Here is a 14,778-nt window from a genome sequence, read left to right as displayed (position 1 = left end):
TCTTTTAGCCTAAGTCATTACCCCCTTTCCTATCACTAGATGCCCATATAAAAAGTTGTAAATTTTCCGGAGGTGTTCTTCTCCCTTAGTCCCCTCACAGGGCAAGTAAACTTCTTACGTGAACAACTTCAGTTTTGTTTATCTGAGTATGTAAAAACAAGACGTTATGATCAAAGTATCAGGAGGTGTTTTAGTTTTATCATGTTGTTTAGGTTTTGATTCCAAGATGCAAGACTTCTGCAGCACATTTTCAAATTCTTTCCCAATAATAATGAAGTAGAACTTTGTGTAATTCCTTCAACTAGTTTTGTGAGACTTGAGGATCTCCTGAACTCATCATTTTGAACAGTACTGGAGTATAAAGTGCATTATAGAATTATAGTCTTTAAAAGAAATACTTTTTTCTCTCCATACAGCTTGAAGTTCTCCTTCATAGCATAACTTTCAATTTCCAGATTGCTATTGTGTCCTTCCTTTTTCTTTTAAAGGAAGAATTGCTGTCATTTGATTATTCTACCATTTAATCTTTTTCAATAGTATTCTGTGGTTAACTGCAGATTGCCTGTGCTGTGTTCCAAATCCCTTTGGAGACCTTTTGAAGCCATAGGTTTTATAGCAGAAGTCTTCTATCATGCTTAACGGAACATATTTCAAAGGCTTGCAGCAGAATGTGTATTATAAAATATATGAAACAGGAATGTATAGAAAACAGTTCTGTGAAGTTTTAAGCTTTAAGTTCTAAAAGAAGTATCTGGGTTCAGAAAGATAATTCATAGTAATTCTGAAGAGTTTTTTGTTCATTAACGCAATTTACAAGATAGGTTTTCTTCTGAGGTCTGAAATGTTTTCTTGCAAAATGTATGAACTGGGTTTTTTTGTTGCCAGCAATGACACTTTTTCTTCCCAAGCCTGAATGGTACACAGTCCTCTGTTGTGTTGAGAAGTAGATTGAGCAGATTGCCCACAGTGGAAAACACTGGGTAACAGTGGCACATCTTGATCCGCTACTCAGCTGTGTCCATGCACAAAGGAAACTTCAGTCATCTGTAATTTCAGGCTATTTCTCAATTTCAGGCTTTTTCTTAACAATCCAGCACTGAATTTTGTGTGGAATTTCTGTTTTCTTTAAAGGCTGAGTTAGCTTTCCATGACATTAGTACTCATTAATACTCTCACATCCATGATTAAGGTGTTTTCTTTCCTTCTTTCCCCTTGGCAAAAAAATGGCAGTCACCACTGCCAACAGCATTTCTGAGCTGACAGATTTAAGGGCCATTCAGACCTTATGTAGAAGAACAAGTTTTTAAGTGTATCCACACTCCAGCTACCTATACCCCTGCTTTTTCACAGTTTTCAAAAGTATGCTTTGCCAATTATTTCTGTCCTGGTCCATGTTCAATTTGAGGTGGAGGAAAGCAACTGGCTCACAAAATGTCAATAGTGCCAGCATCAGAAATAGTATGTGAACATCTAGATTCACACCTTTATGTTGAGTCTGTACTCTGTTCTGCATGCAATCTGCTGTTTACCTGCTTCTTAAAAAACAGCTTAAATATGTTTTGCTTTGTGAGGTACAATGGCATGAGTCCTGTCGGAAAGACTGAAATCTTAGATAACTGTAGCTTTGACATGCAAACATACTGTGTTAATTGGAGGCAAAAGTTGTAAAAGGTCACTTTTATTTGTCTGGTTAATATGCACGGGAAAAATTACTCTAGGCATGTATTTGAGATATGAGAAGAGGATTGTTTTAGAAAGCTGGTGTTTGTTGTTGTTGTTTTTTTTTTTTTTTTTTTTAATATGCCTGTACCATAAGAGGCATTTTCTGCAGTTTGTGATTTAACTCATAAGTGGAGGACAACAGTTCAAAGTTGCTATCAGAAAAGTGTGTCTCACATAGAGTACATTATATGGGGACTTGATACTTTTCTGACACTCTCACCAACATTCTCAAAAGTGAAAATTATATGTATTTGTTTATGTTACCCTGTATGGGGTAGAGATTTATACTAACCTGTAAGCATAGTGGATAGTGTGAGATTTGTGTGAATAATCCCAGTTTTACTTTAGGGCATTTTTAAAACCAGAAGTAGAAGTGAAAGTTTCTTGACTGTTTGATTAGTATCATACTACGGATATAGTAAAAAAGTAGAATTTCCCTCTAAAAGCATGTTTTGGAAATACGTTTTAATCCTTAAAGCTTTGGTTATTTTTCTACATCTCATCTTGAATCTGTCATGCAGATGATTATAATTCTGCTTAAATGTAACAGCTTTACTTGGCAGGAAAATTGACATGATGGTTCTTGTTTCATGTTAACTGTCATACAAAAGTTTCATGACACACGGCTCATTGCCAATAGAATGAGGTATTTTTTGTATTTCAGTTTTGGGTGTGATGATTAATTTGCTAACTAAGATTTCTGAATATGTTAGTTGCTTGTCTTTATAAATTTCAGTGGTGGATGCTTATTTACTTGGTTTTGAAAATTTGAAGGTGTAAATTACTTATTCTATATAAACTCTCATATTTATGGAAAATGTTGACAGCTGGGCACTGCAGTGCTCAGCTTTCACTTTGACTCAGTGTTCACTTCCACTCTTCAGTGTTGTTAGTGTAAGGCACTACCAAGCTGGGGAAGGTGAACTTTGGCTTTCAGCAATTTTTATTTTGAATTCATGCAACATTGTTAGTTACCACCCAAAGGCATTATTTGGAAAATAAAGTAATGGTAGCCCTTGCATTTTTTGGTGAGATGATTTTCTTTTGTTCTGTGGTCTGCTTAAAGCTGAGGCAGGCAATAGAGGAAGCCATAGAGTTCCTGAACGCTTTGATTGGCACTGTGCAGGAAGTGAAGCAGCATGCTGTTTACTGCCTCAACACACTGGCTGAAGGTGTTATTTTAGAAATGGTTTTTGAAAATGAGCATCATAAAAATTTCTGATGTGAGCAGTAAAATCTGCAAAAAATGTGAAAGCATTGTAGGTGTGTCTTGTTCTCACCTGTATTTCACAGTATTTTAGCAGTGTAGGGAGGTCTCTTGCTTTTCCCTCCCCCTAGTTTTTCTGCTCTCAGTCATTCTGCATGCAGTAGATACCATCTTTTTACTTGTGCTAATCCTGTGTCTTAGGTCTAGCAATAATGCTTCATTCTCTCTGAAATGACACATTGGATTCTACAGTGCCTTACCTGTGTGGTTTTATTGTATGTATGCAAAAGAGCATTTGTGAAGTTGGCATTACCAGATTTATACCCTGGAAGTTTGAGGAGTTAATCATGGAATCTTTTTGAATCAAATGTGACCAAAATATTTACCTCAGAAGTTGGAATAAGGGAAAACACAAGATCTGATCAACACTGAAATTCATGGTCAGTATTGTTTTTCCACCAATAAGCTCTTCTAGAGTTTAGTTACCTTTAGGTTATCTGATTTCAAGATTAAGTTTTCAGATAAGCAGTCTTTGCTGCTGAGCATGTTGCTGAAAGGCTGGGATAATCCTTCTAACCCCCAGTCCCCCATGTAAAGGCTATTACTATGTAAAGAGTATGGTTATTTTGGTCTAATAATCTCTGTTACCCTGATGGCAGCCTGTTCTGCCTCTTCAGTCTTAACAGCAAGAACTGTTGGGATGGCTGAAGCTGTCCATGTTTTACAACTCATTGGGTAAAAATCTTTTTGGTAAATCTTTACAGCACACCCTTTTCAAAAGGGGAGGACAGGAAGAAACAAGGGTCTCAGAAAAGTTGAAATTAAATCTTTGTCTCTAAGACTTGCATTGGAATGAGTATATATGTATATATAGAACAAAAGTTTGATGTGACTATTCCCTTTTTTTTCAGGATAATTTGGTCACTTAGTGTTTTTACTCTGCCACTTAGGATGGTCCCCAACAGAAATAATGTTCCCAGTGCAGCTGCATGAGAGTATGTAGGTCCCAGGCAGCAGAACTGAAATGAGGATTGGTAGCTTACTGTGGTGCATGGCTTTTCTGCACCAGATACTGCAGCTGCTCACACTGCTGGCATTACCCTCAGTATGATATTAGGTTAGTGGGGTCTCAGTGGCATGTCAGTCAGGGTACATTATAATGCTAGAGATGAAAGGCATATTTCCTCCCCCATCCGTCTCTACTAGTCTGTTTTTGATATTCATGTCTGGTCTTGCTGAATCAAGAGTTTAAAATAGCTGGATTTCCCATGAAAACTCTTTGCAATATGAATTTACCAGGGTTGTGTTATAATGAAAAGCTAAATGAAGTGCAGGGAAGGCTTGCAAATCACTTAATTACTTATTTTTATGCACTAATTAAGCATCTAACCTCTTGTTGTGGTATAGGGACTTTTAAAAATTTATTCACCTGCATATATTGGATTCTCTTCTGAGAGTCAATGACTACTGTAGATAGGTAGGTACCTGATTCGTAGACATTCCTAGGAACAAATCTAGTTTATTTACTTATGCCTTTTAAAAGTAAAATAAAAAGCTAGATTCCAATTCTGTGCTGGTTAGAAGAGGAAAGAGCATTCACAATTAGTTGTGGTCTGGTTTTTGTTTTTAGAATGAGTCTTTCTTCCTTGTACCTACCTTCATTGAAACTAAAATGCTTTGAAATGCACTCTAAATAAACAAATAGAGGTGTCATACTGTATGTGGTCTACCCTGAAGGCTTATTTGTGGGTGAACTCTGGCATTAAGGGCTACTAAATGAAGAGGAAGTATCATTATATTTTACTGTGGAAGGATGTTTTCTCTTTGCTCAGTTCTGTGCTGGTTCTGGTAAATTATGGGCTGGCAATATGTGTTATGCCTGTTTGAGGTATAACTTCAAAATGCCTATGTTTTTTGCTTATATGAACTAATTTTCTGTGAAGAATCTCTGCCTGTAGGTTTGTTTTTTTTTTTTCCTGGAAAACCAAAGATGATAACTAGAATGATTTAAGCACTAGTAGTTCAATTTTTGATATCATTCTTAGAATACTTAGCTAGACCTATTGGTTGCTTACATGGCAGATAAGTAGTTTTGCTGTGCTTGAAAATATCATAGGTGTCATAGCCACTGGAAACAAATCTAAGAAAGCCAAATCTTTAATAAAATGAATTTTTGATTTTAACTTTGCTGTGAAGAGTCTCTATTATAATGATATTGCTGCCCTTCTTAAAGAGAAGTGGTTTGAAAACTTGCAGCTACTGCTTTGGAAGTTGTGTGTGTATCTACACACATGCACCAACTTTCAATATGGATATTAACCTTTATTCCTGTTCTAAGGAAGGCCATGCTGCAACAAGTCTTTTATTCTTTATATCTCAGTTTGGAGGTATTTTTATACCATAATCTGTAAGGCTTAATCATCTAAAGCTTTCATGCTTGTTCTATATTTATGGTTTAATTGCTTTGGATCGGATTTTTTTTAGCTTTTGTTTTTCCAAGTAATGTGAAGTTTCGTCATGTTGCTTCTGGCTTCCACACTTACCTTCTATATAACTTACATGAATATGTCAGGAAATTTTGGTGAAGAAATAACTACAAATAAGGATAAAATGGTGATCTGCACCCACTGCTCAAACTGACGTTTATCTTTTACTTTGGGTATTGCTTTAGTAATGCTTGGTAATTTGTATTGTGGTAAATACCTCTTGAGATTTTCCCAAGAGAAATAGAAGAGCTGAATTTTTTATTAATAGGGGGGCATTTAGTTTCTTATTGGGAATGTGGAAAAGATAAAGCGTTTCCTCTGCAGAAGGTGGAAGCAGAACCTGGTTTTCATACGTTGTGAGTTAAGCCTAATTCTTCTATTTGGAAAATCTGGCTGAATAATTTAGTCGTCATTAAGATGCACTGATGATAGATAGGGCTCTGTGTAAGTAATTCTTAACTACGTGGGCTGATGCATGCTGAAGAGCATTTGTATCAGTTGTCTTAGGGATATACATTGCCACAAAGACACCTTTACTTTGGTATACCTCTTTCCATTCCCATGTCGGTTATTTTGTACCTTTTAAGTAAAGGAACAGATAACCATAAAATGTCACTGTTATTGAAAGGACATACAAGACTTGACCATGTTGTTAGTACTACTGTTTTCCCCTTCCTTGTCGGGGTGGTCACTCAGACAATGAAAGTGAGTTGGAAGCACTATCCTTTTGTGTATGATATTCCCACTGATTCTGTAATATCTCTGATTTTTGAGAGGCCAGTGTTTTCAGTCAAATCTGTAATAAACTGAAAAAACTTAGTGCAGTAGTCTCCTCCTACAAAAAACATGAGTGTACCCATTTACAGGAGTAAATTATCCCTACTGACCTGAAGAAGTGGAGGTAATAAATAATTTATTTTAAAAAACCCAAAAAAACAACAAAGGCCTCAAACAATCACAAACCCAACAAATCTATTAACAGTTATACACAGTGTGATTATATGTAGAAGGTCTTTGAGTGTATACTCAGCAAATCTGTCCTTTAATTACTTGGTAAAAAATAAGTTAATAGCAGTTATACTGATAATGGAGTCTTATGCTTTTTTACCAGCAATTTCCAAAGAATTCAAATGCTGGGATGGAAAAAATGTAGTTTTAAAAGTCAGTCTTTAATACCAAAGATGAGGAAAACATGTTATTTTTGTTCTGCTTGACTGCAACATTACTGTAGGAGAAGGCATGCATAACCAAACTTGTCCAGAAATGTGTTTAATGTACTTGGAAAACATTAACTTCTTTCCATATCTGTTCTTGTATTTGTTTCTCCTGTAAGCCTACTGCATGATTTCATTATGGGATAGAATTCCACAAGTATGTTTTATACTTTATAACTGTGAAAATAACTGTGTTTTTAATGTGTTTTGATTGTTTGTTTAATTAAAATGTACCTCCCACCTTCCTGGGTTTTTTTAGGGAAAAAATCATTGAAGTACTGACTTGTTGATAATATTAAATTGTCTTACAGGTTTTTAAAATTTGGTTTCATTTCTGAATCAGCCTTCTTCCTGAGGCTACAAACAGGAACTGAGATTTGCATGTAATGGCTGGTTCTGGTTGCTCAGGGCTGGAGGCTGATTGCTAGGGCTTAAGAGCCCTTGTCTTAGAAGCGTAAGGTTTCTGGTTGTGCTGGGCATCTCAGTGGCCCCTCTCCCTTCCCCAGAAGCAGTTGCCATTGCAGGTTCCTTCATGTGCTTCTACGTGTTGCACTGGGGTCCATAAGCCATTCCAGTAATCTGGCCCAATTTAAAATGCAGCTTTAAACAGCTCACTTATGGATGAAAAGTCATGGAGCAGGTGCCAACAACTCAGCTGCTCACCTGTCTCCTGTTCTCCTTCCCTTGCCCTTTAGGCTTGGGATTCTCTAAGTTGTTTCCTTGCAGACTTGCTGAGCATGTGGCACGCTGAGGTGGGACATACAAAAGTGGTGTCGGCAGGTTCCTGTGCTGTGACACTCCTAACACAGCTCCCTGAGGAGCTCACTTGGCGCAGTGGTGCTCAAGGCCACGGAGGTGGGAAGGAGAAGGTGTGGCTTTCTCCGCTGGGGACTCCAGCTGGTGGCAGTTCCCTAGGCCTTGATTAGTCCCCTTGAGCTCCAGTTGACTGATAGCTGTGGCATCCAAACACTCAGCCATTTGTCCCTGTCTTGGCACAGTTCCTGTGGTCAGCTGGCTTTGTTGAGGATAGCCCCAGCTGGGGCTCTTTGCTTGCCATAAGCACAAACTATGAACTCTGTGTTCCTGGTGTGATTTTTACATAAAATGGTAAAAATAAAGGAATTTCAGGTTTTCATTTGTGAACCCAATGCAAACTGGTCACAGTAGCAGGTTTGAATTTCTCATTATAAATTTCCAACTCACTGCTTCACTTGGGGCATATAACCCAGTATCCAGCAGATCACCTGAAGGTGTTAAACCAGAGGTAACTGAAAAACTAGCACAAGACTACAAATTTCAAACTAAGCACCTCTCATTTTATAATGAACTGCAGTACAAAAGTATGTGTTACTGTTAGCTCCTGGATGGCTTAGGTTATCCAGGAGATAGATAGGCTGGGTTTCCTATAGAGGGACCATGGTATGAAATGGACCTGTAATTACTTGTGCTACTATGCACAGTCATTTAAATAAAAATCTTCAGTTTGATTTATTCAGGTTAATTTTTTTGCAGTTATAAGAGTTTTCTTTTTTGCTGGTGTTTTTTTTCTTGTTGTTTTTTTCTGGATTGCAAGCACGTATGTATATAAATGTTATTGGTGCTATTTTATTGGCTTCTGCATTGGAAGCTTGAACAAGTGAGTAGCAAGATCTGGCTATATTGTAACACTTGAAAAAATAATGCTATGCTGGAGAGGGTTTAGGCTTAGGTATCAAAATGTCTGAAGGGTCTCCAGGTGTAGCTTAACTTGAAGCATGTTCTGCACTAGGGCTTCAGGGGCTGAGCACTGTTTACTCCCTCTGGGTAGACCAGGAGCAGGGTGCTGGAGACTCCTGTGGACTGTTGCGCTCTGCTGAAGCCTGGCAAAGTTTGAATGTAATTAGGGCATAGAGAGAGGGAATGGTGGAAGTGTAAGACAGGTCGGGCATTATAAGCAAAAGGGGTCAAATAGCCTTTCTCCCAGGAATGGAGAAGTCTGTGTTAGGGACTGTTAGGTGTTGCAATGCAGACTGAGCCCTTAAGGCCAGGTTGATGAAGCTTTGAATCTGGCTACCAAAACATTCTCTCTCATCTAGTGGCTGGCCCACAGTGAAGGATAACCTTCCACTTAACACTGGACTAGTGGGTAGAGAGCTACTTTGCAAATGAGAAGGTGTTTTTTGCCAGCTGAGGTGGAGAGTGGAGTAAAGACTTTGTAGTATAATTCATGTAGCCTCTTGACTTTTTGGTGAAAGGTGAACATAGTGCTTAATAAATAGTTTAAAACTTAGCTGCTAGAAAATTAGAGAATGTGATACTGAAGGCTTCCTTTACAATCCTAGTTTGTCATCAACTTTTTGTATACTCTTGATAATTGGGTAACTATATGTTTTATTTAACAGCAACCGGTCATGAATTAGCCCATTTTCTGGATATAAAAACCCCAAAACCAAAACTGTGATTAAATGCAGACTGTATATCAAGAAAAATTTCAAAGCAACAGGAGTGTTTGGTGGTTTATATGGAAATATTGTTCATAATTCTCCTAAAGATTACCTCTTCCTTTTTATTCCCTCATTTAAAAACAAAAGAAAAAAAAAGAACCAGAGAAAAAAATATCTAAAACCCCCAACCCACATCTTTTCTGAGGAAAAAATGCATGCTGGCTAAAAAAATGAGTCTTGATAGCTTACAGTTTTGATTTTAGAAAATATACAATGGTGAACTATCAATTGGCTGACAAAAAACCCATGAGAGTGTTGTTGGAAGTGTTGAATGCCAATGTGTGTCTGACTTCTGAGCTGTCTGTGAGAAGGCAATTGTTTTAGCTGCTTCTGAGTATAGATTACACAGACTTGAGTGGAGAAGGATCACTGTGCTGCTTTGTTGTCTTCGCAACCCCAAAAAGAGCACTTTATGCAATTTTACATTTCATGGCTCTTCATGCTTTTCATGTTTCCCTTTCAAAGAGATATGTAGTAGAGGCAATGCTTTGCTATTTTGAGTGATTTTTTTTCTAAATTGGTCAATTTCTGTAGCTGCATAAAAGAAAAGCCAGCCTGTGTTTTAAGGCAGATACAGAAAAAAGGGGAGATGGCAAAATAGTGCTCATACAGGTCCCGTCTAGCTTGGCCAGCAGTCTATGTAACACTCGCATTATGCAAGTCTCTTTGTAGCTCTCCCCTTATAAGTGAGGAATGGTTTGGTAATTGGTATGGTAATTAACCTGGAAAACTATCCCCTGCTTCGCTTGCCAACTGGCTTTAAACGCTGTGATGTTAATTGGTAAACTGATCCAGTGAAGAGAGGCTTGAAATGTTTACAGGCTTGTCTGAATTTAATTCACTTCTTATTTCAATGAATGGCTTTTTTTGTTTGATGGGTTGTTCTTTTGTTTGTTTTAATTTGTAAATACTGGTTTTTAGAGTTTTGGTTTTCATTATGAGTTTTTTTTTTAAAAAGAAAAAAGCTTAAGCAACAAAAGAAGTGTTTTCTTGTGGGATGTTCTTCTTTGATATTAATTTCTGGCTTCGTGAATTGATGTATGCTAGACTGTAAAATATTGACATGTTTTAAGAGTTAGTTCTGCTTGCCTTACATATGGTGTTTGCATATATATTCCTGAAACAAAGTGTTACTTGATAGAACCTGATTTTGCATTAACTCAAGACTGTTTTGTCAGCTGAGAGTAAACAGAATTATTGTAGTGGAACTTGTATTGTAAATGCAGAAATATGTAGGAAATGTAAAAGGGGGTAATGGGTTTCCTAGCTACAGATGATAAAAACTTGTCTTGATGTTGCCTTCCTACATTATAGTAGCTGTTTGGGGTTTTTTACTGATTTAAACTGAGGCAGTGACTCATGCCTAACCCAGGTATACATTGCAGGGATTACCTGTAATTTTCTTGATAATGTTCCCATTTACAGTATGGGAACCCCTCCATATTTATGCATTTATGTTCTGGTTTACAACAGGCTAATTTTACAACTTATTCTTTTCTATAAGAAGCATTTGTTAGCTTGGGGTGTAATGAGGTCTTCATGATGTTGTAAGTTACTCTGAAAAACAAATATAGAGAATTATAAGAACTGTCATTAAACATAATTTTTGTTTTATAGGTTATTCAGCAATAGTTATGAACTCCCGTTTACGAGCCTTAGGTGGGAGGATAAATAACATACGAGCATCAGAGCTACCAAAAGAGAAAACCCGATCAGAAATAATCTGTAACGTCCACTTTTTGGATGGCTCAGTACAAAGCTTCAAAGTCAACGTAAGTCTGGAAAACTACTTTCTTTTTAAATACATAGAAATTTGTTTGAAAGCTGCAGATGAAATATGGGACCCTCCCTGAGGCGTGGTATCTCCAAAGGATGTTAAAGATGTAGCTTTGTCATAACAAATTGCAGAATTACTGTTTATGAAGTGGATTTAAAAAGTGCTGTTTTAATTTACTTTCAAGCCAACCAACTTCAATGTCATAAAATCTTGGCATGCAGATTATGTCTGGATAAAAGTCTTCTATATGATATGGGAACCACAAAGAAACAGATCTGGTGATCATTATCAACTGTGAATAAGTAATTAATATTTAAAGGAAACTCCTCAACTGGGATATGCTTCTCCTTCAAAGGACTAGTAAAAAGGACTCCTCCTGAAAGAAGGAGGCTTTATAAATTCCTGTAGTGATGTCAGTACATATTTTCAGAAATGCAAAGATGTAAACAGTGAAGACGTTGTGGCTCAGTAGGACTATTCTGTTCAGTCTTTTGTACTTCAGTACGGTCTCTTTATTTGGGTGTGGGGAGGGAAAGGGAGTTAATGGAGGCTTGTACTCTGTATTTTTAATATATTTTATTCTGCAATGTTTATAACCTTTAGTACTGATTTAATATATCAGTTCATTTTTAAATGAAAACAAGGGAAACTTCTGAATCAGCTTTCAGTAGAATTATTTTACCATGCAGAAAAACTGTGGATACATTTAAGTAGAATTGTGTGTAAGATTTGTGTGTATTTTTTAATATTATACTTACTTTATCCAATTTGCCTTATTTGAGAATAAGCATTTGGCGGAGGAAGTTGTATTGTTTAGATATCTTAGACTACACTATGCTTTCTAATAGGACATTCAAAAGTGCACCCAAAAGTTGTATTTTCCCAAGTCTTATTGCAGTTCTCTGCAGACTGATTTTGTTTTTTAACTTTGTCTGTTGGACATTGGATATTGATTGAAATATAAGTTATCTGATAGGTTAAAATAGTTATTTTCACCATAGTATATCCAGAATTAGTCTGATTTTAGTACGTATTTTACATGCTATGTGTTCATATATGTGTGTAATATTGGGAAGTGGAGTAGAAGGAGAGTAAGAGGAGGACCAACATGTTAGTATATAGTTTCCATTGTTTGTCTCCACCATGCCCTAGGAATTGTCTTGTCTGTCAGTGAGCTGGCATAATTGCCACCTGCCCTGCACAAGGATCTGTGTAAAGTGAGGAATTCAAAATGGTATTAAATTAATGCATAGTAGTATATTTTTTCTTTGTAAACAAATTTGTAAACAGATGTTTACACAGCTTTAAGTGTAGTGCTTGGCCTGAAGGCTAGCACTATACAAGTGAAATTTGCTCCCCATTTCCTCCTTTAGGCAGTGAGTGCAAAACGGGAACCATTGAGAAGGAACTGTGTAGACCTTAAAGCAGCTTTCTGGTACCTAAAGAAAGCTGGAGAGGGACTTTGTACAAGGGCATGTAGTGATACAACAAGAGGGAACTAGCTTCCAACTGAGAGAGGGGAGATGTAGGTGAGATATTAGGAAGAAATTCTTTGCCGTGAGGGTGGTGAAGCACTGGAATGGGTTGCCCAGAGAAGTTGCAGCTGTCCCATCCTTGAAAGTGTCCCAGGCCAGGCTGGATGGGGCTTTGAACAACTTGGAGTAGTGGAAGGTGTCCCTGGCCATGGTAGGGGAGTTGGAACCAGATGATATGTAAGGTTCCTTCCAACCAAAACCATTCTATGATTTTTTTTGAAATTCTGAACCCAACTGATTTCTCTCCCGAACTTCAGTGTATCCTTAGGGTGCCACTGCTGCTTACCTCCTCCATCCAGGAATTGTAAGGGCCTCCTTTACTGCAGCTGTGCTGCTGAGCTGTTCACAGGGGTGATGTAGAACTCATTACTGCTCTACATGAAACAAGCAGGGAGTGCAGCTACCCTGCTGTGTTATGGCCTAAGAAAAGGGTTTTGCAGATTTATGTTCTTTGAGTACTGAGCTGGTAATGAGGGAGGCTGTACTTTTCTGTGAGGATGGCCCTTCTTGATTATCTAACCTTGATATCAGCCTAAGAACAGGCTTTGCCACACTCTGGTAGTGTCATAAGGTCCATTTCTCAAAAGGATTTGAAACCAGCTGCAGAAAATTTCTGTATCCAAGTTCTGCTTACGTTAGCAGAAAAATTCAGCCTGACTCTGTGTTTGTGTGTTTATTTTAATTGCCAACATAATTCAGTTTTATCTCTGTGACCAAAGAGACCAAAGAATACCTTGGGTCTGTGGCCAGTCTGGGAGTCAGCTGGTCATGAACTGAAGGGCATGTACTTATTGAAAAACAAAAACTTTTGCTCTGAACAGATTTTCCCCACTAGTGAAATCTTTCTTTGTTTCTTCAGAGAAACTGTTTCTCGTATCAAGATGTTTTTCTCCACATTTAATTCATTTCTGGATGATGTGTTAATTGACAGTTCCATATTTTAAAGAAATTAAATATGGATATCACATGGCATAATTATCCAGAAGACAAATAAGCAGAAATATATTAAATTATGCAGTAGTACATTATTAAAATGGAAGGTGCTTTCTGAAGAGACTAGACATAGATACAAGATATATGGATAAAAATATGTACTCTGAGTTTTGGATATTTTAAATAAGTTTTCTAGGTTTTTTACTTTCTCTGCTTTTACAGTTATTGCTGAAATATGTTGAATTATTCTAATCTGTCAGAATTTGGAGAACTAGACTTGAACAGGATCACTTCTTCTAAAGCATAGAGTTCAGTGTTTTCTCTTTTAAAGAATGTCAGTATTATCAGTGGAAAATTAAAATTGAGAATTCTTCAGGGTTGTTTGCGTTTTAGTGGTACCTGGTTCTGGTCTGTGAAGGTTCAAAATTTGGATAGATGTTGCACTTTGAACTAACATTAGGCTAATATTTTCATATGCATAAGTATGCTTTATGTTCATTGACATAATTATATTTTCATCAACAAATAGTAGAAAGTAACAGTGGAAAAGCAGAATACTTGAAGCTTGGCCTTTGTCCATATAATAGCATAAGTGGAATTGGAGAGTTCTCTCATTCTAAAGACAGTGGGATGGAACCAACTGAGCATTGCTTGTCATGTAGCAGCTCTCTGAACACAGAATTCTTACTGCAAAAGGATTTCTTTCTTTCAAAGTCGTAAGGGGAGTATATAGGAAAATAACATTAAAGAAAACAAATGTCATGGGTAAGAAGAAACTTAAGATAAATTTACTGTAAGTTTAAACAAATGGATATTCCTATGTTGTCATTTCTGTTATCTTGTTGACAATGTACATATGCTCGAGACTACAAAATATGGGGTGGATTTAAATTTAATAGAAAGACAATTGATTAAATAGTCTAAACTTACAACAGTGATTAAAACTTGTATGTTTTGGAATTTTGAACTAGTACTAACATCTTTGAAAATGGTGGTAGAACATTAATGGTATCTCAAAATACTGAATCTTTCAGAGAGTAGAACAGGGAGAATAGAGATAAAACTTTCATTTCGTTCTTTAGGAACAAGATCTTTATAGAGCCTACAGAGCTGATTTTCATCACATTTTGTTACCAGATGACGTGGCACTTTTGTAATTCCACCTATATGTAACTTTCTTCTTAATCATTCTGCTAAATGATATTTCAGATGTTACTTTGTTTTCCCAGTGGTTCTGTCTGTAGGAGGGGAATAAAAACCAAGTACTGTAAACCTGGACAAAGGAAAAAAGAAGGTAGATTTTGCATATGGATGTAACCAGAGTAACTTTCTGTCTATTGAGAAACCTGAAGATAGCTGCATAATTTCCTTTCTTAAAAGTTGTTCTTATTAATCATTTTTCCCAAAGAATATTGGTATTC

General features: G+C 36.9%; 1 protein-coding gene across 2 annotated transcripts in view; it reads left to right on the top strand.

Annotated features, from left to right (window-relative positions):
* Positions 1-14,778, top strand: part of PTPN3 (protein tyrosine phosphatase non-receptor type 3) — a 119,667-nt gene that overhangs the window by 18,678 nt on the left and 86,211 nt on the right. For both annotated transcript variants that reach the window (XM_058038487.1, XM_058038479.1), the window contains exon 2: positions 10,730-10,884. In XM_058038487.1, coding sequence (XP_057894470.1) covers positions 10,747-10,884 — 138 coding nt within the window. In that variant the 5' untranslated portion in view covers positions 10,730-10,746. The remainder of the gene's footprint in view (positions 1-10,729; positions 10,885-14,778) is intronic.

This window comes from Melospiza georgiana, chromosome 1 (assembly GCF_028018845.1).
Source record: "Melospiza georgiana isolate bMelGeo1 chromosome 1, bMelGeo1.pri, whole genome shotgun sequence".
NCBI classification, from domain to species: Eukaryota; Metazoa; Chordata; class Aves; order Passeriformes; family Passerellidae; genus Melospiza; species Melospiza georgiana.
The sequence above is the reverse complement of the archived record's forward strand: the minus strand, read 5'-3'. Positions and strand labels throughout refer to the sequence as shown.